Source organism: Microcaecilia unicolor, chromosome 6 (assembly GCF_901765095.1).
Source record: "Microcaecilia unicolor chromosome 6, aMicUni1.1, whole genome shotgun sequence".
NCBI classification, from domain to species: Eukaryota; Metazoa; Chordata; class Amphibia; order Gymnophiona; family Siphonopidae; genus Microcaecilia; species Microcaecilia unicolor.
The window spans coordinates 344,847,835-344,870,837 of NC_044036.1; the positions used below are offsets into that span (position 1 = coordinate 344,847,835).

Below are 23,003 nucleotides of genomic sequence, written 5' to 3' on the forward strand. Positions count from 1 at the left end.
TTTAATTCATTCTTACTATCCATTCTTTAATTTCCTTCATCTACTTATGGCTTTTCATCTTTTTCTCACCCTTGTTCTCCCCATGCCCCTTCCTCTTATTCTCCAATCTTTCACTACTCCCCCTTTCCATGCAGCAGCTCTCCTCTTTCTCTCCCCATCCTTCCAGTGTCTCCCCTCTCTCTCCCCATCCTTCCAATAGTCTCCCCTCTTTCCTTCTGCATCCTTCCATCCAGTGTCACCTCTTTCTCCCTACCCTTCCATCCAGCGTCTTCCCTCTTTCTCTCCCCATCCTTCCATCCATCTACCCTCTCTCCTGATCCTTCCATCTAATGTCTCTCTCCCTCCTTCTAACCAGTGTCTATCTCTCTACCCTTTTCTGTTCAGTGTCCCTTCTCTCTCCACATCCTTCCAGTCTCTCCCCTTTCTCTCTGCATCCTTCCATCCAGTGTCTCTCTCCCCATCCATCCGTTTTCCCTCTTTCTCTGCCATCCTTCCATCTGTTTTCCCTCTTTCTCTGCCATCATTCCATCTTCTTCCATCTCTGTACCTCTATCTTCCTCCATGTTTAGTATCTCCTTTTCTCTGTGTCCCTATATTACTCTGTCCATCTTCTCCCCTCTCTTTGTCCCCAGTGCCAATATACAGTGGTGGAAATAAGTATTTGATCCCTTGCTGATTTTGTAAGTTTGCCCACTGACAAAGACATGAGCAGCCCATAATTGAAGGGTAGGTTATTGGTAACAGTGAGAGATAGCACATCACAAATTAAATCCGGAAAATCACATTGTGGAAAGTATATGAATTTATTTGCATTCTGCAGAGGGAAATAAGTATTTAATCCCTCTGGCAAACAAGACCTAATACTTGGTGGCAAAACCCTTGTTGGCAAGCACAGCGGTCAGACGTCTTCTGTAGTTGATGATGAAGTTTGCACACATGTCAGGAGGAATTTTGGTCCACTCCTCTTTGCAGATCATCTCTAAATCATTAAGAGTTCTGGGCTGTCGCTTGGCAACTCGCAGCTTCAGCTCCCTCCATAAGTTTTCAATGGGATTAAGGTCTGGTGACTGGCTAGGCCACTCCATGACCCTAATGTGCTTCTTCCTGAGCCACTCCTTTGTTGCCTTGGCTGTATGTTTTGGGTCATTGTCGTGCTGGAAGACCCAGCCACGACCCATTTTTAAGGCCCTGGCGGAGGGAAGGAGGTTGTCACTCAGAATTGTACGGTACATGGCCCCATCCATTCTCCCATTGATGCGGTGAAGTAGTCCTGTGCCCTTAGCAGAGAAACACCCCCAAAACATAACATTTCCACCTCCATGCTTGACAGTGGGGACGGTGTTCTTTGGGTCATAGGCAGCATTTCTCTTCCTCCAAACACGGCGAGTTGAGTTCATGCCAAAGAGCTCAATTTTTGTCTCATCTGACCACAGCACCTTCTCCCAATCACTCTCGGCATCATCCAGGTGTTCACTGGCAAACTTCAGACGGGCCGTCACATGTGCCTTCCGGAGCAGGGGGACCTTGCGGGCACTGCAGGATTGCAATCCGTTATGTCGTAATGTGTTACCAATGGTTTTCGTGGTGACAGTGGTCCCAGCTGCCTTGAGATCATTGACAAGTTCCCCCCTTGTAGTTGTAGGCTGATTTCTAACCTTCCTCATGATCAGGGATACCCCACGAGGTGAGATTTTGCGTGGAGCCCCAGATCTTTGTCGATTGACAGTCATTTTGTACTTCTTCCATTTTCTTACTATGGCACCAACAGTTGTCTCCTTCTCGCCCAGCGTCTTACTGATGGTTTTGTAGCCCATTCCAGCCTTGTGCAGGTGTATGATCTTGTCCCTGACATCCTTAGACAGCTCCTTGCTCTTGGCCATTTTGTAGAGGTTAGAGTCTGACTGATTCACTGAGTCTGTGGACAGGTGTCTTTCATACAGGTGACCATTGTCGACAGCTGTCTGTCATGCAGGTAACGAGTTGATTTGGAGCATCTACCTGGTCTGTAGGGGCCAGATCTCTTACTGGTTGGTGGGGGATCAAATACTTATTTCCCTCTGCAGAATGCAAATAAATTCATATACTTTCCACAATGTGATTTTCCGGATTTAATTTGTGATGTGCTATCTCTCACTGTTACCAATAACCTACCCTTCAATTATGGGCTGCTCATGTCTTTGTCAGTGGGCAAACTTACAAAATCAGCAAGGGATCAAATACTTATTTCCACCACTGTATCTCTACCCTCTCTGACCCTACCCCATCCAGCTTCTCTCCCTCTCACTCCCTCCTCTTTCCAGCATCTGGTTTGGTTGCTTGATTTCCTGCCTCCCTCCCTCAAGCTGTAGGTTTAATATTCCCTTTTCCTTCATCTCCTTGGTCTGGTATTTCTGTTTCCCTTCCCTCCCTCCTTGTGCTGTACCAGCAGTTCTCTCCCTTCCCTCCAGTTCTCCTCCCATGTCCAGCAGCTCTCTCCCTTCCATCCAGATCCCCTCCTCCTCTTCCTCCCACATCTAACAGCTCTCTCCCTTCCACCCAGATCCCCTCCTCCTCTTCCTTCAGCAGCTCTCTCCCTTCCATCGTCCCCTCCTTCTCTTCCTCCCATGTCCAGCAGCTCTTTCCCTTCCCTCCAGTCCCTTCCTCCTCTTTCTCCCTTGTCCAGCAGCTCTCCAACCCCTTCCTCCTCTCCCTCCCATGTCCAGCAGCTCTCTCCCTTCCATCCAGTCCCCTCCTCCTCTTCCTCCCATGTCCAGGAGCTCTCCCCCTTTCCCTCCAGTCCCTTCTTCCTCTTCCTAGCTTGTCCAGCAGCTCTCCAGCCCCTTCCTCCTCTCCCTCCCATGTCCAGCAGCTCTCTCCCTTCCATTCAGTCCCCTCCTCCCCTTCCTTCAGCAGCTCTCTCCCTTCCATCGTCCCCTCCTTCTCTTCCTCCCATGTCCAGCAGCTCTCTCCCTTCCCTCCAGTCCCTTCCTCCTCTTGCTCCCTTGTCCAGCAGCTCTCCAACCCCTTCCTCCTCTCCCTCCCATGTCCAGCAGCTCTCTCCCTTCCATTCAGTCCCCTCCTCCTCTTCTTCTCATGTCCAGCAGCTCTCTCCCTTCCCTCCCTCTTCCAGAAGCGCTCCAGCCCCTTCCTCCCATGTCCAGCAGCTCTCTCCCTTCTATCCTGATCCCCTCCTCCTTTTCCTCCCACCTCCAGCAGCTCTCTTCCTTTCCAGTTCCCTCTAATACCCTTCCTCCTACAAGTCTGACTCTGTCTCTGGCAAAAGTATCCCTTCCCTTCCCTTTCCTCTCCCCCACCCCCCCCCCCAACCAACCAACCAACCACAAATCCAGCACTTACTCTTCCAGGCCCGCCATCCAAATCCTTCATCGCTGTCGCTGCCTTTTCTCCCGCGGCTTCCGGGAGGCAGCGATCAGCGTTACCTGTCAGTGCCTGCCCTGAAATTGTGCTTCTCTTCTCCCCAGGTTTCGGCCCGCTTGTTTTCTTCGCTCGTGGCGCTGCGCTTCTATTTAAACAGGCAGCTCCGCTCCTCTCTGCCGCGTCCATCCGGCCCTCTGATGCACTTCCTGTTTAGTAGGGCCGGATGGACGCGGCAGAGAGGAGAGGAGCTGCCTGTTTGAATAGCAGCGCAGCGCTGCGCGACGAGCGAGGAAACGAGCGGGGCGAAGCCTGGGGAGAGGAGAAGCACAATTTCAGGGCAGGCACTGACAGGTAACGCTGATCGCTGCCTCCCGGGCAGCCGTTCCCCGAAACTGCGGGAGAAAAGGCAGCGACAGCGATGAAGGATTTGGATGGGTGGGCCTGGAGAGAAAGTGGGTGGGCCTGGGCCCGTCCAGGCCCACCCGTGGCTATGCCCCTGCCTGAGACCAGAGACAGAGATTTTTCTTTTGGGGGGGGGAAGGGATATAGTAGCGTCCCTTTGAGGTGGCATTGGTGCAGAAACTGACTCCACTGTGGCTCAGGTATTTGGTAGCCTGAAAATTTGGCAGTTATCTAATCACCTGTGTTTAATGTGGGCACCCCCAGCCCACACAGCATGGGGGGCTGTGTCCTTGGTTAAAAATAATTCTATCAAATGAAGCCCTTACTTTCTACAGAGTGAGTCGTTTCTGTTATTATTGTCTTTTATGCTGTTTACTTCTGAAGAGTAAATATGTCCTAAACACTCTGGTTTTCCTTCTCCCTCATTTCTCTTGTCTGTCTTTTCCTTCTCATTCTTTATTTTCAGATGCTGGACCACTCACAATCACATGGGATTCTGGTGGATACCCAGGTCTGCAGTGTTTTTATGTATACTGGTGAGAATCTTCTATTTCAGTACTACACCAGAGTAACCCTGACTGATTGTACTGCCTGAATTACTGTGGAATAACACTGACTGCATTGCCTGGGTCCCGGCAGAGTAACACTGATGGATGTTGGAGGGACACATTAGCACAGATGTATCCTGCCTCTTCTCACCAAGCTGAATTTCCAGGCTAACGTTTTATTTTTCCTTCTTTTTTAGATTAACTTTGTCATGTTTATACGAATAATACGAATTCTTGTTTCCAAGCTATGGGCACATCAGATGCGATACACGGACAGCAAGCTCAGGTACATGTGTCCCTGTGATAGGAGGGGAAGATAGGAGTGGATTCTTGAGGGGGGGGGGGGGTGGAGAGAAAGGAATAGGTATTGAACAGTCTTTACTGAATATTCCTTTTGAAGGGAACATCACACTGCGTTTCTCATTAATACTAAACCCCAGAAATGCTACACCCGGGTGTGTGTTTTCTGCTAGGATTTTCATAAGCCTCCTGGAGTATCTGTGGTCTGCGGCATACTCAAAAGCCTCTTTGTACCCCCAAAGGGATCTAGGTAGCCTAGAGAGACACCAGAGAGAGGCAACTGAAACGGTCTGAGATGAGTCCAGAGGATCTCTAGGTTTGAAAAATAAAAAGCGTGTTTCCTCTTTGGGATCCTGTGGGGAATTGTGAACTAGACTGTCCGTTCTCTAAGTCAGGAACCTGTCGTCTGTCCCTGGGTTGTGCATCTTATGTTTTTACATAGACCCCAGAGGAAAAGGAAGATGGGAGGATCTGTAGGAACATAAGATGAAAGGTTTTGATAATGCACGAGAGGGAAACCTTTTTCAGTGGAAAAGGTCCAAGGGGGAAAACTCAGTCAACAATGTGAGGAAATATGTTTTCCTGCAAGAGTGGTGGATGCCTGCAACACTCTCCTGGACTGTGTGGTGTGACAAGAGCAGTAAACATCTCAAAAGGTTCTATGATAAAACTAGAGGATCTTTTTTTGGCGAAAGTGAAAAATAGCAGAGTTACTTCATGTCAGCACAGGCCACATGGTTATTCAAGGGCTAAGCTACATGGAGCTCTGGTGCTCTGATTCCAGTGGGTAATTTGCCCGGAGCCGTGATGCTATAATTTCAGTAAGTAACTTGCATGGAGCAGTGGAGCTGTCACTGCAGTGGGTAACTTGCATTGAATGGTAGTGCAGTGGCGTAGGAAGGGGGGTGGTGGGGCGGTCCGCCCCGGGTGCATGCCGCTGGGGGGGTGTCGGCTCCGCTGGTTCCCTGCTCTCTCTGCCCCGGAACAGGTTACTTCCTATTCCGGGGCACAGAGAGCAGGGACCCAGCGGAGCCGACGCAGCTCCCAGCGACGTGCACTCGGTGCGGAGTGGCCCTCCCACCCGTCCCCTTTCCTATGCCAGTGATAAGAATGTGCGCCAAGGGGGGGGGGCGCAGCAGCGACCCGCCCCGGGTATTAGCCACCCTCGCTATGGCACTGTGGTAGTGCTGTAATTTCGGTGGGTAACTTGCATGGAGCAGTGGAGCTGTCAATGCAGTGGGTAACTTGCATTGAATGGTAGTGCAGTGGCGTAGGAAGGGGGGCGGTGGGGCGGTCCGCCCCGGGTGCATGCCGCTGGGGGGGTGTCGGCTCCGCTGGTTCCCTGCTCTCTCTGCCCCGGAACAGGTTACTTCCTATTCCGGGGCACAGAGAGCAGGGACCCAGCGGAGCCGACGCAGCTCCCAGCGACGTGCACTCGGTGCGGAGTGGCCCTCCCACCCATCCCCTTTCCTATGCCAGTGGTAAGAATGCGCGCCGAGGGGGGGGGGCGCAGCGGCGACCCGCCCCAGGTGTTAGCCACCCTCGCTACAGCACTGTGGTAGTGCTGTAATTTCGGTGGGTAACTTGCATGGAGCAGTGGTTTCATGACTGCATTGGGTAACCCGCATGGAGCGGTGTTGCTATAATTTCAGTGGCTAACTTGCATTGAGTGTTGATGCAGTGACTGCAGTGTTTAATTTGCAGGGAGTGGCCAGAGTTAAAATTTAAAGTTCAATGAACAAGCAGAGACTGATTGCTTTGACAATGGTCATTTTGGTAGCTGTAGATTTTTGAAGGGGGCTGGGTGTTGGATTTAGTGGTGGTCTTAGAAGAGTTAGAGAGGAAGATGGCCAGACCTGAAACAGCCTTTTATTGCAAATGGCAAAGACCCTGATATTCCAGAAAAGCTGACAGATCAATATTCAGCCGGCGGCTGTCAGCGTTTCTGTAAATGCTGACCATCACCGGCTGAATTAGACCCAGATGCTTCTATCCTGACACCAGCACTGACTATCCAGGTCACCAGTGGCACTGGGAAGTTATGAGGGTGCGGCTGATGTTCACTGCTCTACCTATATAGGTAACCAAGCAAAGTTGGGACTGTTTTTTGTGCCTGGTTAACTCTGCGGGCTCTGGGACCCAGAATAGGGTTACCATATTTTGTCCCCCAAAAAGGAGGACATGTGCCCCGCCCCACCCCCTTCACACCCCGCCCCCTTTCACACCCTCGCTCCGCCCCCTGTCACATTTTCCCCTCCCCCCGTCACATACCCCGTCGCCCCCCCTCCCCTTACCTTACTACTGTTCTGGTGGTCTAGTGACCTCTTCAGGGCAGGAAAGAGCCCCCTCTTTCCTGCCCGGAGCGCTGCCCTGCATGCATCCTTCCTGTTGGTGATCTCAGCGCCGATTCAAAATGGCCGCCGTGAGTTGAAGTCTCGCGAGGTCACTTCAGCTCTCGACGGCCATTTTGAATCGGCACCAAGATCACCAACAGGAAGGATGCATGCAGGGCAGCGCTCCGGGCAGGAAAGAGGGGGCTCTTTCCTGCCCCGAAGCTGGAAGAGGTCACTAGACCACCAGGGCACTAGTAAGTAAGGGGAGGGGAGGCTAGCAATCTGCCCGTTTGTCCGGATTTCTGGACAAACAGGTAGGCTGGCGGGCGGGCCATCCGCCCACCAGCCTGCCCGTTTGTCCAGACATCCGGACAAACGGGCAGATTGGCAAAACCTGCCCGGTTGCCCGGACATGCCCTCAAAAAGAGGACATGTCCGGGTAAATACAGACATATGGTAACCCTAACCCAGAACGGCTGGTGCCTGCATAACCCCTGACTCCTCTCTCGGACTGATCCGCTCTAACCGTAGAGTTACTACAGTGCTCGGAGCCTATATTCAGCTCCCGTCCTGCTCTGCGTGGTTTAAGCAGGCGAAAGCTGTCCTGCCTGTTTAAACCACCCTGAGTTCCTAAAATTTATGCTCATTTTCAGCTGAAAATTCCTCTTAATTTATGCTTATAAATTTTGGCCTTCTGTTCCTTTGCCCAGATTTATCAGTGCTAAGCTCCTAATTTATTTCCCCACCCTAAATCCGCCCCTGTTCCTACTCACTTTACATGCTCCTAAATGTAGGAGTTTAGTGAAATTTTGAATATAAATTTGGGAACAGAAGCCCTAGTACATTTTCAAGGAGGCTAATTTAGAGTCATGTCTCTCAAAGGGGCCCAATAACCAAGTCATTAAGCCCCTAATGCGCACTTAGGTGACCTCCAAGTAATATTTTGCCCGTTAGTGTGCTCTATCTCTTGCGTTAGCTAGTTTTTGGCGGGGGCGTGTCATGGGCGGAGCCTGGGCGTCAAGCATTGACCAGCGAAGTTAACGTGGAACCACTTAACACCTCCTAAACACTCCCACATTAACTGTTTATAGGTAACACAGCACTAATGCAAGCATTAGCACATGACCTGGAAAAAAAAGTGTTAAAAAATGCTTTAACTAGTGCCGTGTTGAATCCGGGCTTAGCGTGTGGGAAAGTTCTCCATTAAGATGTGCTCAGCCCAAATTCTAACACCCTTTAGTAAACTCCTCTGAATTTTAACTCATTCTGGACGTGCCTGATGCAGTGGCGTAGCTACGTGGGGCCGGGGAGGGGGTCTGGGCTCCCGTAGATTTGGCCCTGGACCCCCCTGCTGACGACCCTCTCGACCCCCCTCCTGCCGCCAACCCTCCCCTGCCGTCGCCGTGGGCTACCTTTGCTGGTGGGGGACCCCAATCCCCGCCAGCCGAGGAGGTCCTCTTCTTTCCGCGAAGGCTTCGTTCTGTTTCTGACGTGCAGGACGTCAGACTCACAGAAACAGAATGAAGCCTTCACGGGAAGAAGAGGACCTCGGCTGGCGGGGATTGGGGTCCCCCACCAGCAAAGTTAGGCGACGGCGGGGGAGGGTTGGCGGCGGGAGGGGGTCGATAATGGCGACAGGGGGGGGGCTAAAATGTGCCCCCTCACCTCGGGCTCTGGACCCCCCTCCCGCCGAAGTCTGGCTACGCCCCTGGCCTGATGTGGAGGGCAGTTGGAGTGAAGGGGTTGAAAATGTAGCTACAAGACCTGGGGATGGGGAGCTGGTGTTCAGTGAGTCTGGAAGAAGCACATCTGGTCAGACTGGATGAATCCCTTTGGTCGTTTTTTTTTGCTCTCATTTGCTATGTGTCCGTAACCTCGGGAAGTTTGAGTCAGCGTGAGCAGTGGGACAAAAATGTCCCCTGAAATACATTGTGAGATAGTGGTCAGATGAGAACCCAAGCAGGTCCCAGCATGAGGATCCTGGTGAAAGATCTATCAATCCCAAAAACCGGCAGTGTGGCCTCACAGGGGAACCAGAATTATGCCCTGTCCATTATCTCCCGTGCTTGGTCATGGCACAGTGAGTGTGGTGGAAGCTAAGGGGTGTCTCCAGCTCAGGTCACTCCTGTCCTCTACCCTATTCCTTCCCGGTCCAGCATGTTTCACCCTGACCTCAGACCCAGCAGTATCTTCTTCTGCCTGAACCCACAGTGTCTGATGTTAACTTCTAGGCTGGCAAAATCAACCCTGATCCTGTTCTTAATGCTGGGGACCCACGAGGTGATCTTCGCCTTCGTAACGGAAGAACTAACTCAAGGCACAATGCGAGATATCAAACTCTTCTTTGACATTTTTCTGGGCTCCTTTCAGGTAAGTGTTGCCACCGGGCTCCAGCTTTATCTCCATTTGATAAATTTCAGAGGGAAATGTGGGGGTAATTTCATTTTTTTTTAGCAGTGCTGAGGATGGACAATTTTCAGGCATCCAGTTAACATGAAAATGACTAACATAAGGAGTGAAATAAAGTGAAACCATCCTCTGAGCCATGGAGCTGTTGCTAGTGGAGAGGCTCAGCCCGGGTCAGCGAGTGCAAAGTTCATGATGTCATTTGAAAAACACGTCCATCTAATAATCTATCTCTAGGAACTCGATGACAGCAGGATGCAGGTGTTCACGTAATGTTCCTGTTTTCTATGTTGCAGGGGATGTTGGTAGCGATACTCTACTGTTTCATGAACAAAGAGGTAACGTACACCTTTAGCCTTTCCCTCTTGCTTGACCAGCTCTTCTCTAAAGACAGTAGGACACCAGTGCTTTCAGCACGTCTACAGTGATGCTGCACTCCAGGGCAGGACTAACCGCATTGACGTTGTGCCATACAAAGCTTTTACTAGTAACATAGAGGAGCATAATCGAACGGGGGCGCCCATCTCTAAGGACGGCCCTGTAAAGCGGCATCCCCGACCGTATTATCGAAACAAGATGAGCGGCCATCTTTCGTTTTGATAATACAGTCGGGGACGGCCAAATCTCAACATTTAGGTCGACCTTAGAGATGGCCGCCATTGGTTTTCACCGATAATGGAAACTAAGGACGGCTTTCTCAAAACCAGCCAAATCCAAGCCATTTGGTCGTGGAAGGATCCAGCATTTGTAGTGCACTGGTCCCCCTCACATGCCAGGACACCAACCGGGGCACCCTAGGGGGCACTGCAGTGGACTTCACAAGTTGCTCCCAGGTGCATAGCTCCCTTACCTTGTGTGCTGAGCCCCCCAAAACCCACTACCCACAACTGTACAACACTACCATAGCCCTTAAAGAGTAACGGGGGGCACCTAGATGTGGGTACAGTGGGTTTCAGGTGGGTTTTGGAGGGCTCCCATTTACCACCACAAATGTAACAGGTAGGGGGGGAAGGGCCTGGGTCCATCTGCCTGAAATGCACTGCAGTACCCACTAAAACTGCTCCAGGGACCTGCATAGTGCTGTGATGGAACTGGGTATGACATTTGAGGCTGGCATAAAGGCTGGCAAAAAAATGTTTTTAAATTTTTTTTTTGGGTGGGAGGGGGTTGGTGACCACTGGGGGATTAAGGGGAGCTGATCCCCGATTCCCTTCAGTGGTCATCTGGTCAGTTCGGGCACCTTTTCAAGGTTCAAGGCTGAACAAAAAGGGACCAAGTAAAGTCGGCCAAATGCTCGTCAGGGCCGCCCTTCTTTTTTCCATTATCGGCCGAGGACGGCCATCTGTTAACCACGCCCCCATCCTGCCTTCGGTATACTGCTGACACGCCCCCTTGAACTTTGGCTGTCCCTGCGATGGAAAGCAGTTGAGGCCGGCCAAAATCGGCTTTCGATTATGCCGATTTGGCCGACCCTGAGAGAAGGCCGCCCATCTCCCGATTTGTGTCGGAAGATGGGCGTCCTTCTCTTTGGATAGTGAATGATGGCAGATGAAGACTGCCCATCCAGACTGCCCAGTGGGGTGGCTGCCCTCCACGCAGGTTACCCTCCCTCCCATGCCGAAGCCAACTCCTAGGAGAAGTGGGTGGGTTATGGAAGACCGATATGGGAGAAAAAGTAGAGGTGTGGGTTGCCAGTTCCCTATTAACCATTGAACCAGTCTCCCATACTTCAAGCGTAGTAGACCCCTGGACTGTTGGAGCTGAGGGTCACCAATGAAGTGGGTACAGTACAGTGTCTGTGGCCAGAAATAGCCTTCTTCCCTCTTATCTCTTAAAGCACAGCACACAGACCGTAAAGCATAGACGGTTGGTAGCCCAACTGTTTGGGGAGGCTAAAGGGGGCGGAGCTTACCTCCATACGCTCCGTGGCAGCGACGTCAATGAAGAAAAAGACTACAGGCTCGCCGCCAGCTTCTCCCTTCTCTCTGCACACAGTGTCCCGTGATGCATTTCCTGTTTCCGCAAGAGCAGAGAGAAGGGAAAAGCTGGCGGCGAGCCTGTAGTCTTTTTCTTCATTGACGTCGCTGCCACGGAAATAAAAGATGAAAATGCGCCGGGCGGGAGGGTGGGCTGCACCACAAGCGGAAGTCGATGATTGGGCTGGGGAGGCTTAGCCTCCCCAAGCCTCTTATACGAGGCGCCTATGCCGTAAAGGATTCCCTTTTATATTAATTTTAATTTTTATTAAGCTTTTTAACAAACATAATTTCACCTTTATGAATGATAATACACAAATTGGAAATCACACTTAATCAAACATATAATAAACTAGTAAGTTTCAACAAATTATCGACCTCAATATAAGAAATCAGATCAAGATGTAAGATTACTTAAATAATCTATGAAATAATTGTATAATAATAACTTTACCAATGAAGCACATGCCCTGGATTCTTCACTCAAAAGCTGTTAAACAGTGTACATATGGGACTATACCACCACCTGAACTCCTTCTCTACTAAGCAGAAATTCCTCCAGTTGTTTGGGGTCAAAAAACTGAAATTGTTTGGATTGAAATACAATTCTGCAAACACAGGGAAATTTCAATAGGAAGCTAGCTCCTATCGCCACAGTTCTTGGGCGCAGGGTCAAAAAGGCCTTGCGCCGCATTTGAGTCTCTCTTGATAAGTCCGGATAAATCCTTATTTTTGACCCCAAAAACATAGAATCCAAATGTCTCAAAGAAAGTCTCAAAACTGCATCCCTATCCATCTCTAATGCAAAAGAGACTAATAAAGTTGCTCTTTTGGTAATGACCTCCAAAGAGGACTCCAAAAAGGTTGTCAGGTTCATCGCTTCTCCACCTTGAGGAAACAAGGATTCCCTTTTAACTTATGAGTTTACCATGATATCGGTACAGAAAATGTCAGAAGCAAAAAGAGCCCTGGAGACAAGAGAGGCTTTGAGATTAAAAAGGTCCTTTAGTGGTCACTTCAGTATTTAACAAATCTTTACAAGATAAGCAAAATAAACAGCAGAAGACAAGCCCTCCCCCCACCCCCGTTATTCAGCCGACGACAGTCAGTAGTTTTTTAAATGCTGATATTCGACTATCGGGGGCTAATTTCAGGTGGGCTTATGAAGGCCCTGCCAATATTCATCTGGGACCCACATCTGCATAACTTTTATTTTTTTTAATCTGGTCCCCTGATCCCCCTTCCACCCCCCCCCCCCCCCCCGACAAAACTCTGTCCTTTCCTGCCCCTCCCCCAGCCTGCAGCAAGAAACTAGTCTCTCCCCCAGAATCTGTTCCCGTCCTAACCCCCCCCAGCCATCCAGGTAGACCCCCTGGGACTTACCTGTATCACTGGTAGTCCAGTGGCGCTCATTGGGGGCAGGAGCACAGCCCCCTCGCTCCTTTTCCTTGCAGCGCCCTTCCAAAATGGCTGCCACGACCTCTCATAGTAACATAGTAGATGACGGCAGAAAGCAGAAAAAGACCTGCACGGGTCCATCCAGTCTGCCCAACAAGATAAACTCACATGTGCTACTTTTTGTGTATACCTTACCTTGATTTGTACCTGTCCTTTTCAGGGCACAGACCGTATAAGTCTGCCCAGCACTATCCCCGCCTCCCACCACCGGCTCTGGCACAGACCGTATAAGTCTGCCCAGCACCATCTCCACCTCCCAGCAGCTCACGGTACTACACAAAGTATCATGAGAGCTCGTGGCAGCTATTTTGGTCATTTAACTGATGTTATGCTGTTAAAAAAATTGTAAGATTTATGTTAAACTGTACCTGACAGGGCCTCGGAGAGAGGGGGCAGGGTTGGGTAAGATTCCCCAGGGCCCGGCCTCCAAGGGGGGCCTGCCTGGTGCCGGCTTGGCTGATTGGTCTCTTGCTCCTCTCTGCTGCAGTGTATTGCATAAGACAGAGGAGTATATTTACTACCTGCTAAATGTCTGAGAGATGTTTGAAATGGTTGAAGTTCCTTCTAATGCTTCTCTGATGAAGTTTTCTGACCAATGTTGCCATCAATTTACCTTAATATTGTGGACACTTTGGGCTTGATATTCAGAGCCATTTATTTATTTATCGGGATTTACTAGCTGCCTTTATGAAGAGATTCACCCAAGGCGGTGTACAGCAGGTACCAGGGCCGCCGAGCGACAAAGCTGGGCCAGGGGCAAGGACCCCCTGGGCCCCCCGCCTTGCCTTCTGCTCCTGTGTACCAGGACTGTATTATCTGCTGTGCCAGCCACAGGTCCTTCTTCCTGCCTCGTCCCGCCTCCTGTGTGAAGTACTTCCTGTTTCCGCAAACACAGGAGTGGACGTGACAGGAAGAAGGACATGTGCGGCAGGTAAATTGATGGCAACATTGATCAGAAAACTTCATCAGAGAAGCATTAGAAGGAACTTCAACCAGTTCAAACATCTCTCAGTTCAAACATTTAGCTGGTGGTAAATATACTCCTCTGTTCTTTGCTATTTATTTCCAGATCTCTTCCAGCAGTTGGTCTCCTTTTTGTCTTTCAAGTTAGATTTCTGTTATAGTATTTGATTTCCAGAACTCTTCAGGTGGTTCTTATTGGGTGTTGACAGGGTTACTGTGTTCTTTATCCCATTGGTTTCAGTTTTGGATCTCAATAGAAATCAAACAAAATAAAACATGTAAAAGAAAATAAGATGATACCTTTTTTTATTGGACATAACTTAATACATTTCTTGATTAGCTTTCGAAGGTTGCCCTTCTTCGTCAGATCTGAGGAAGAAGGGCAACCTTCGAAAGCTAATCAAGAAATGTATTAAGTTATGTCCAATAAAAAAAGGTATCATCTTATTTTCTTTTCCATGTTTTATTTTGTTTGATTTTTATTGATAACCTTAAGAGTGGACTAACACGGCTACCACACTCCTCTACTTAAGTTTTGGATCTGAAATTCGGATTTGGGTTTTGGACAAAAATGCTTGTGCATTTTTGACTGAAACCAAAACTGTTTCCCCCTCCCCCCCCCCCCCCCCCCCCCCCAATGATCTCTGTCCAACCCCAACTCCTCTGCCTTTCCACCACCTAAAAGCCCTCCCCAGGCCTACCTTTAAATGGCCTGGTGGTCTAGTGGCATCTTTTGGGCATGAGTGATCCCCAATCAGTCTTGCCTCCTACGTGTTCCTCAGCCAAAATGGCTGCCAGGACTACCTGTGGCAACATCGCAAGACTGCTGTGGGAGGTCATTTTGGGATTGGAAGCAGCATAAGCAGGAGCCATTTTCTGGGGGGGTGCTGTGGCAGCGGCAGTGTTTGGTCTTGGAGGACCCATGAGATACCGGTTTTGGTTTTTGTTTCAGTTCAGGCCAAAACTGAGCAGCGAATTTCAGTCGTGGATTCGTTTTAGCTGGAACCAAAACTACTGTTTTCAGACGGTCTCTAGTGTTAAACACTTGCTCTTGTGACCAGCTGTAGGATAAACTTCTGGGTGGGTGAAATATCCCCTGACACAGACAGGAACGTGGCTCTCATCAATGTTACTGCTTGCAGCCTTCAACCCCTTCCCCAATTAGGATCTACAGATGATAGCAGCTTCAGTCTTTGTTATTAGCTGACTAAGGTTTAGAATCCAGTCTCCCTGTGACCAGATCTTCTGCCTCAGACAGACAGCTGTGGATTAGACTGTCCTCTCTGAACAGTCACTTATTTCAGGCTTCAGGGCTTAGCTGATAAACAGACTGGCAGTTACCTTCTCCTAAGCTCCTGGTGAGGCTCTGCACTCACTGCTCCTCTACATTTTTCTTAGATGGACGCCCTCTTGGGAGGAAAATCACGGCACCTGCCTTGTAACTGGATTTTAGACTTCTCTCCAGAACTCGTGTTTGAATCCTATTGGATCAGAATCTCTGAGTGTTAACACCTGCTGGTACCCTGCGATTGACAATTTCTGGAGTGGGACCAGAATGTTCTGTATGTAACTGCAATGACTTAACCTTCTGCACAAGAACTGAGGGGTGTCATAAGAACATAAGAGTAGCCAAACTGGGTCAGACCAATGGTCCATCTAGCCCAGTATCCTGTTTCCAACAGTGGTTAAGCCAGGTCACAAATACCGGTGGAGATATCAGATGGCAGCTGCAACATCTGCTCTTTTTAGATGTCTTTTCACTCATAATTTCCGGGTTAGACTACTGTAATACTATCGGGATTACCAGCATCTTCCCTGTGTCATCTCCAAACAGTGCAAAACACCACTCTTCAAATCCTTGCTAGGGCCAAACATTTTGACCATTAACCCCCCACCCCCACCCCCACACACACTATTTGTTTCCTATCACTGGCTTCTGGTTGTTTACCATGTACAGTTCAATATTCTTACTCTCATCTTTAAGGCTCTCCATTGTGGCACCTCCTCCTACCTCACTTCTCTTACTATTACGTACACCCCGCTGAGGCTCCTTCGCTCTTTGAATGATCAAAGATTGTATATCTCATCTCCCAGAAATCTACACTTCCCTGGAATCTACTAGAAACGCTACCTTTCATTGTATTGCTCCATCCTTATGAAATGCTCTCTCTTCCCAAGCTCGTCTAGAGACTTCTTACCCTAAGTGTTCAGAAGGAAAGGATCCTCAGGAGCTTAACTGAGATTGGATAGCAGAGCCGGTAGTGGGAGGCGGGGCTGGAGGTTGGGAGGCGGGGATAGTGCGGGGCAGACTAATACGGTCTGTGCCAGAGCCAGTGGTGGGAGGCGGGACTGGAGGTTGGGGAGGCAGGGATAGCGCTGGGCAGACTTATACGGTCTGTGCCAGAGCCGGTGGTGGGAGGCGGGGATAGTGCTGGGCAGACTTATACGGTCTGTGCCCTGAAGAGCACAGGTACAAATCAAAGTAGGATATACACAAAAGTAGCACATATGAGTTATCTTGTTGGGCAGACTGGATGGACCGTGCAGGTCTTTTTCTGCCGTCATCTACTATGTTACTATGTCATACTGCCCTTAGGACGTATCTATTTGAGAGGGCATTTGGGAATGCTGCGGTTAACAGTGATGGGGCTCTGCAGATCCAATGACTCACAGTATTGCCACCTCCCTAAAAGCTTGAGCCGATTGTTACTTCAGTCCTTATGTTGTATGACTGTTTTCTTTTTATAACCATAACCACAGAAAGGAAGCCCCTGTGTACACATCGCAGCAGAGTTAGTCAGGGGGAGGGAGGTGGTATAAGTGGGAACAGAAAGAGATTAGGTTTTGGGAGATCAGTTGGTCACCGTGGGTAAGTGTAAATGCTTTCTTACCGTTTCCCGATGCCTTGTAGCTGATCCTGAGAATCCTTTTTATACATTATCTATTGATGCTTTCAGAGGCTTCTATTTCCTGGAAGTTAGTTTAGGTCAAGGCCAGCCGTAAAGCCCTTCCTGGCTCTGAACACCCTTACTGATGTTTAAGTCAGTGTATTGTGTTAATTTTCTGCCTTTCATGAATTAACTAATTTCTGAAAATCCCTGAAGACTTACCTCGAGAACCCTTAACTAACTATGGCCCTCATGATCAAAAGCAAACTCTGGCGCTAGAGGCTGTTAACACCATACTAGCGCCAGAGTTTGTAGCCGACCTATGATCAGAGCCCTCGAGCGCCTGAAACAGCGCACTCAAGGGCTCTCAGTGCAAGTAGCATGCAAATGCATGCTAAACAGGGCTTCTAGCGCAATTAGCTTGCAAATGCATGCTAATTGGTGCTTAACGCATTCATCCCCAATGATCAGCGACCAGCGCGCCAAAGATTGGGTCGCTGGCCGCAGCAAAATCAACGCCAGCTCCGAGCTGGCGTTAGATTTTGCGGATCATTGGGGAGGAATGGTGAGCCCTATCCAGCATGCAGTTGCATGCTGGCAGGCCCCCCTTCCCCCCCCCCCCAAGGCAAACGCGAACGGGGGCTGGAGGTCCGGTGGGTCTCCAGCCCCCGAAACCCCCAGAAATCGTCGATCCATCAACGGTGGGTGGGGGGGGCTGCAGGTCCGGTGGGTCTCCAGCCCCCGAAACCCCCAGAAATCATTGCTCCATCGACGGGGGGGGGGGGGGGGGGGCTGCAGGTCCGGTGGACCTCCAGCCCACCCCAAATCCTCCCCCCAGCGTTCTCCTTAAATTCCCTGGTGGTCCGTGGTGTCGTGACACCCCCACGGCCCCGTCCCGGCCCCCTCCCGGCCTCCCTACCTTGTGTTGGAGGAGGGACGCAGCCTGCCTGCCTCCATCCTCTTCCTGTCAGTCGAAGCCCAAAATGGCGGCGCCCAGCACTGCCCCCTGCATCCTGGGATGCACTGGGTGGGGCTACATACCATGTAAGGGAGCGATTCCACCGGACCTCCAGCACCCCCCCCCCCCCCCCCGTCGATGGACCAGCGATTACTGGGGGTTCGGGGGCTGGAGACCCACCGATCCTCCAGCCCCCCCCCCCCCATCGCTGGGTGGGAGGGTGGGAGAGGGTTTGGCCGGCGGCGGCGGCCATGACGTTTTCTGGGGGGTTGGGGGGGGGGGCCTCATTGTTCGGGCCTCGGGCCAGGCTGTTTGACAGGTTTGGGCTTTTGACAGCCCAGACCTGTCAAACAAGTGCGGGAGGATTGTGCTGAGCGCATGCTCGGGCGCAATTCTCCCGCACTTCAACATGATAATCAAAGATAATAGCGCTGCTTAGATTAGCATGCATTATCTTTGATCATCGATGCAGAAAAGCCCTGCGCTGTCCAGGCGCTATTTTTAGGGCGCTGTTTGGAACAGCGCGGGGCTTTTGATCATGAGGGCCTATAACACTTAACACCTATCCAACTTTATTCAGAATGTATCTTTTACAACTGCTTGACCAAATCCTCTTGTCTTCATTGACTTCTTTGTAACACCAATTGTATTATTTAAACTGGTATGGCGATGCCATAACAGGTCTTTGTAAGCCACATTGAGCCTGCAAATAGGTGGGAAAATGTGGGATACAAGTGCAATAAATAATAATAATTACAAAGTGGTTTGCAATAATAAAGGAAACTTCAAATGGGTCAATAGACAAACAGAGACAGTAAGGAGGAGCAGCAGCAGACACATGCTGGAGAAGGACCCAGGAGGAAGAGTTGCAGCAGGAGTGACAGGTGGGATTATGGACCAGGAGGCATCCAGACAGTCCCCAGAGTGAGAAGAGCCAAGAGCCAACCCTGAATCTAAACCTCAGTTAACAGGTTTTTGTTCTCAGTTGCTGGGTGAGGAATTCCTTAGGAAATGTTTGTTGATTGGTGTGGATTTCTTGGTTTAATCTGATTTTATATTGTGTTCTAAGGGACATGAGCTGTTTTAATCATTTAACATAGTTATTTCCCTTTATATCCGTGTATTTTGATTGCTTTGTAAACCGCTTAGATATAGATTTTGTTGGGAAAAGCGATATATTAAATTTGATAAAAATCAAACGGTGTTGTGGGGGATGATAAGAAGGGGAGAGAGGTGTGAGAGAGATGTGGAAAGGCTTAGGTATAGCTAGAAATATTGTGGCCCAGGGCATGCAAGGCATAATTTCTGTGTTCCACTTTCTGACGTTATGTTGGTGCATTGCCTACACTTCTTTGAAATTACATGGAAATATTTTTTTTTAAACAAATAGGAGGAAATATTTTTCACTCAATGAGTAGTTAAGCTGTGGAACTCATTGCCGAAGGATGTCTTAACAGGGGTTAGCATACCTGGGTTTAAAAAAAGTTTTGGACAAATTCCTGGAGGAAAAGTCCATAGACTGTTATTGAGACAGACATGGGGAAGCCACTGCTTGACCTGGGATTAGTAGCATGAAATGTTGCTTGTATTTTGGTTTCTACCAGGTACTTGTGACCTAGATTGGCCATACTGGGCTAGGTGGACCATCGGTCTGACCCAGTAAGGTCATTGTTATGTTCTTAAGTCTTAGAGTGAAGGAGTGGCCTACTGTTTAGGGCAGAGGGACAGGAAACCAGGGTTCAAATCTTAAACCTTAAATCCAAATCCAAAGTTGCTCTTGGAGGGTGGGGTATCTTCTGCTTCTGCAACATTGGAAGAAAAATAGCAGTGGAAAAATGACTTGCGTTAGAACTGTGATCAATAGCATAAGAACATAAGTGTTGCCATACTGGGACAGACTGATGGTCCAGTAAGCCCAGTATCCTGTTTTCAAAAGTGGCCAATCCAGGTCATAAGTAGTTGGAAAGATACCAAAACAGGAATGCAGATTTTATGCTGCTTATCCTAGAAATAAGCAGTGGATTTTCCCAAAGTCCATCTTATGTTCAATATTTTTATTGAGTTTTCCAACAAGATACAACAAACATGACCAAGCAATATGTGAGAAGCAGAGAAATCAACAGATCAAGGAACAGTAGAGAGTCTGTGTTCTTCTGACCCTCCACAAGACAACCACAAAAAAACCCCATTACAATCCAAAACTGGTCCCCCACTGCCAAGTCTACCTTAATAAAGGCATGTGAACTTTTCTTTTAGGAAATTATCCTAACCTTTTTTTAAACCCTGCTAAGCTAACTACTTTTACCATATTCTCTGGCAATGAATTTCCGACTTTAATTACAGATCAGTGCTACTTAATGCACTGATCTGGTGAATTAAGGAAACTAAAGAAACCACGCTCAGTAAAACAAATTTAAATGCACAGAGAAACTCTTGGATCTGACGGGCTCCAGAGAAAAACTAGAATTCAACTGACCTTGTGCAATAATGTGGATGCAGGAAGTGCCGTGTGTGTGCGGTGCACTGCTCTAGAAACCTTGGAAAGTTGTGGTCTGGGCTCTGTCGGATGAGATCACCCACTTGTAGGACTGCGTATCCCGCTGGTCCTCAAAAAAAGAAAAATAATCACTTAGTCCCAAGACCACACAGAGATTTTTGGAAGATGCTATGTTGGAGGAGGAGATGAGTTGCAGGAGAGCACTGGAGAAGTTGGACCTTTGCACAGGGAAGAGAGGAGTAAATAGGGAGTTGGAAGAGTGATCAGGGAGGGATTGTGCAGTGGAGCATTGGGGGAGACCAGTGTGGGGAGAAGCAGGGAACTGCATGGGGGGATTGATTGTAGGGAGGAGAAAAGCTGCTGGGGGGGAGGATCAGAGGGGGACTTCGGGAGCTGTGTGAGGTGAAGGAAGGGAGTTATGGTTGAACAACTTGGGGTGTGGGTGGATGAGCTTTGTGGGAGGTGCTATGCAGAAGTAATACATACACAATCGCTGACTGTGGCCTAGAACAGACCTTATCTCCGCTCTGCCCGCTCTGATTACTGCATCCTGTTAGTTTGTTCATGCAGTGAGGATCTGAGCTCTCACTGGGTCCCAGACACATTCATCTCTCTTGAGAACATTTGGTATTCTGAACTTTGCTTACTCCTTTTAAAGAGAAGCAGGCCCAATGCCAGGAGCTAGTGATTTATAAATCTCTAAATTTATAAGCAACGATTTCCATGCCAAGGTTTAATGGAAACACTGCAGGAAAAAGGGCAGGTTAGTGAGACTCAGCTCCTCCATCTTTGCTTCGTTTTCTAGCCAAACCTCTGAGAAAATCCTCATTTCTTTCCAGTCTCTGGAGAAACCCTGACTGTCTCTTCTCGAACTCCCTGACGGGCAGGGCTAGAGCACGGGATCTAGGGCACGTATCCCATATGAAAGCGAGGGCTTGGACGGGAGCCACTGATCTTCACGTTATATTTCTGATTGAGTAAAATAAAAGGGCTCGGGGGGGGGGGGGGGGGGGCAAATCCGGGCAACTACTGGAAAAAAAAGGGTGTGAGCAAAAGCTAAATAATAAATTTCTGGAGCCTATTTGAATGTCAGGGCACCTGCTTAGTGGCCGAAGCCTCTCCATGAGTCCCTACTTCCACCTTTTGCTAGCAGACATTCTGCACCTCTGCCACCATCACATCTCATCCTTCAGGGATCACAACTGCGTCATGTGATTTCTTCTTTGAGTTTCTGCTCTTGGCCTGTACCCGCAGCCGCCACGCAGGCTAACCACGCAGGTCTCAGCTGTGTTCTCTGCTGTGCTATGGATAAGGGGGAAACAGTGCCAGGCACCCGATCAGCAAGTCGTTTCCACACCCCGAACTGCTGAAAACCCTTTTGGGATTTGGGCCTAAGAAGGCTCAGGACAGGGTTTTTTCCCGGAGAGACAGTGAGGTGTGGAGAAGGCACAAAGCAATAGCAGACATGTATATTCTAAGCAATTTCAAGGACTCAAATTAATAGGCACCAAAACAGTAACAATTCACCTAATGATTGACTTTCCCTTGTAGAAAAGAAAGTCATTTGTCCATAAAGAGCAAAAAAAAAAAAAAGTTGAATAAAGAATAATGTGAAAGGAGCCATTTTGAATCTGATGTATGTTTGATGCGTTTTTTGTTATTTCTCACCTAGAGTGCTATTTCTTTTAATTTGGTGGGTTCTGATACAACATAAACTACTCAAACTGTGGCCCATTTCTCTTGGCCTCTGCCCCTCCTCCAGTGTCTGCGTAACCACTAAAGTCCTACCACCAGTGGTGTGATGGTAAATTTTTAACAACAGGCTCTCTCCCCAGTCCACCTCTGCGCCCCCCCCCCCCCACCATCCATTTCTGCACCCCCCAAATTGCAGAGCTGACTATAGCCTGGGGGGGGGGGGCAATGCATTACTCTCTCCAGGAAAAAAAATTAAATGCTCCCAGGTTCCAATCTAATTACATAGTAACATAGTAGATGACGGCAGAAAAAGACCTGCATGGTCCATCCAGTCTGCCCAAGACAAACTCATATGTGTATACCTTACCTTGAATTTGTACCTGTCCTTTTCAGGACACAGACCATATAAGTCTGCCCAGCAGTATTTCCCGCCTCCCAACCACCAGTCCCGCCTCCCATCACCGGCTCTGTTACAGACCGTATAAGTCTGCCCTCCCCTATCCTCGCCTCCCAACCACCACCCCCTCTCCCATCAGCGGCTCTGGTACAGACCGTATAAGTCTGCCCTCCCCTATCCTCGCCTCCCAACCACCACCCCCTCTCCCATCAGCGGCTCTGGTACAGACCGTATAAGTCTGCCCTCCCCTATCCTCGCCTCCCAACCACCACCCCCTCTCCCATCAGCGGCTCTGGTACAGACCGTATAAGTCTGCCCTCCCCTATCCTCGCCTCCCAACCACCACCCCCTCTCCCATCAGCGGCTCTGGTACAGACCGTATAAGTCTGCCCTCCCCTATCCTCGCCTCCCAACCACCACCCCCTCTCCCATCAGCGGCTCTGGTACAGACCGTATAAGTCTGCCCTCCCCTATCCTCGCCTCCCAACCACCACCCCCTCTCCCATCAGCGGCTCTGGTACAGACCGTATAAGTCTGCCCTCCCCTATCCTCGCCTCCCAACCACCACCCCCTCTCCCATCAGCGGCTCTGGTACAGACCGTATAAGTCTGCCCTCCCCTATCCTCGCCTCCCAACCACCACCCCCTCTCCCATCAGCGGCTCTGGTACAGACCGTATAAGTCTGCCCTCCCCTATCCTCGCCTCCCAACCACCACCCCCTCTCCCATCAGCGGCTCTGGTACAGACCGTATAAGTCTGCCCTCCCCTATCCTCGCCTCCCAACCACCACCCCCTCTCCCATCAGCGGCTCTGGTACAGACCGTA

At 49.6% G+C, this 23,003-nt stretch overlaps 1 protein-coding gene across 1 annotated transcript in view; it reads left to right on the forward strand.

Moving 5' to 3' along the window:
- The window catches only part of GCGR (glucagon receptor), a 109,127-nt gene that overhangs the window by 80,369 nt on the left and 5,755 nt on the right, over nt 1-23,003 (forward strand). The window contains exons 10-13 of the mRNA XM_030205156.1: nt 4,226-4,295; nt 4,505-4,593; nt 9,172-9,310; nt 9,643-9,684. Coding sequence (XP_030061016.1) covers nt 4,226-4,295; nt 4,505-4,593; nt 9,172-9,310; nt 9,643-9,684 — 340 coding nt within the window. The remainder of the gene's footprint in view (nt 1-4,225; nt 4,296-4,504; nt 4,594-9,171; nt 9,311-9,642; nt 9,685-23,003) is intronic.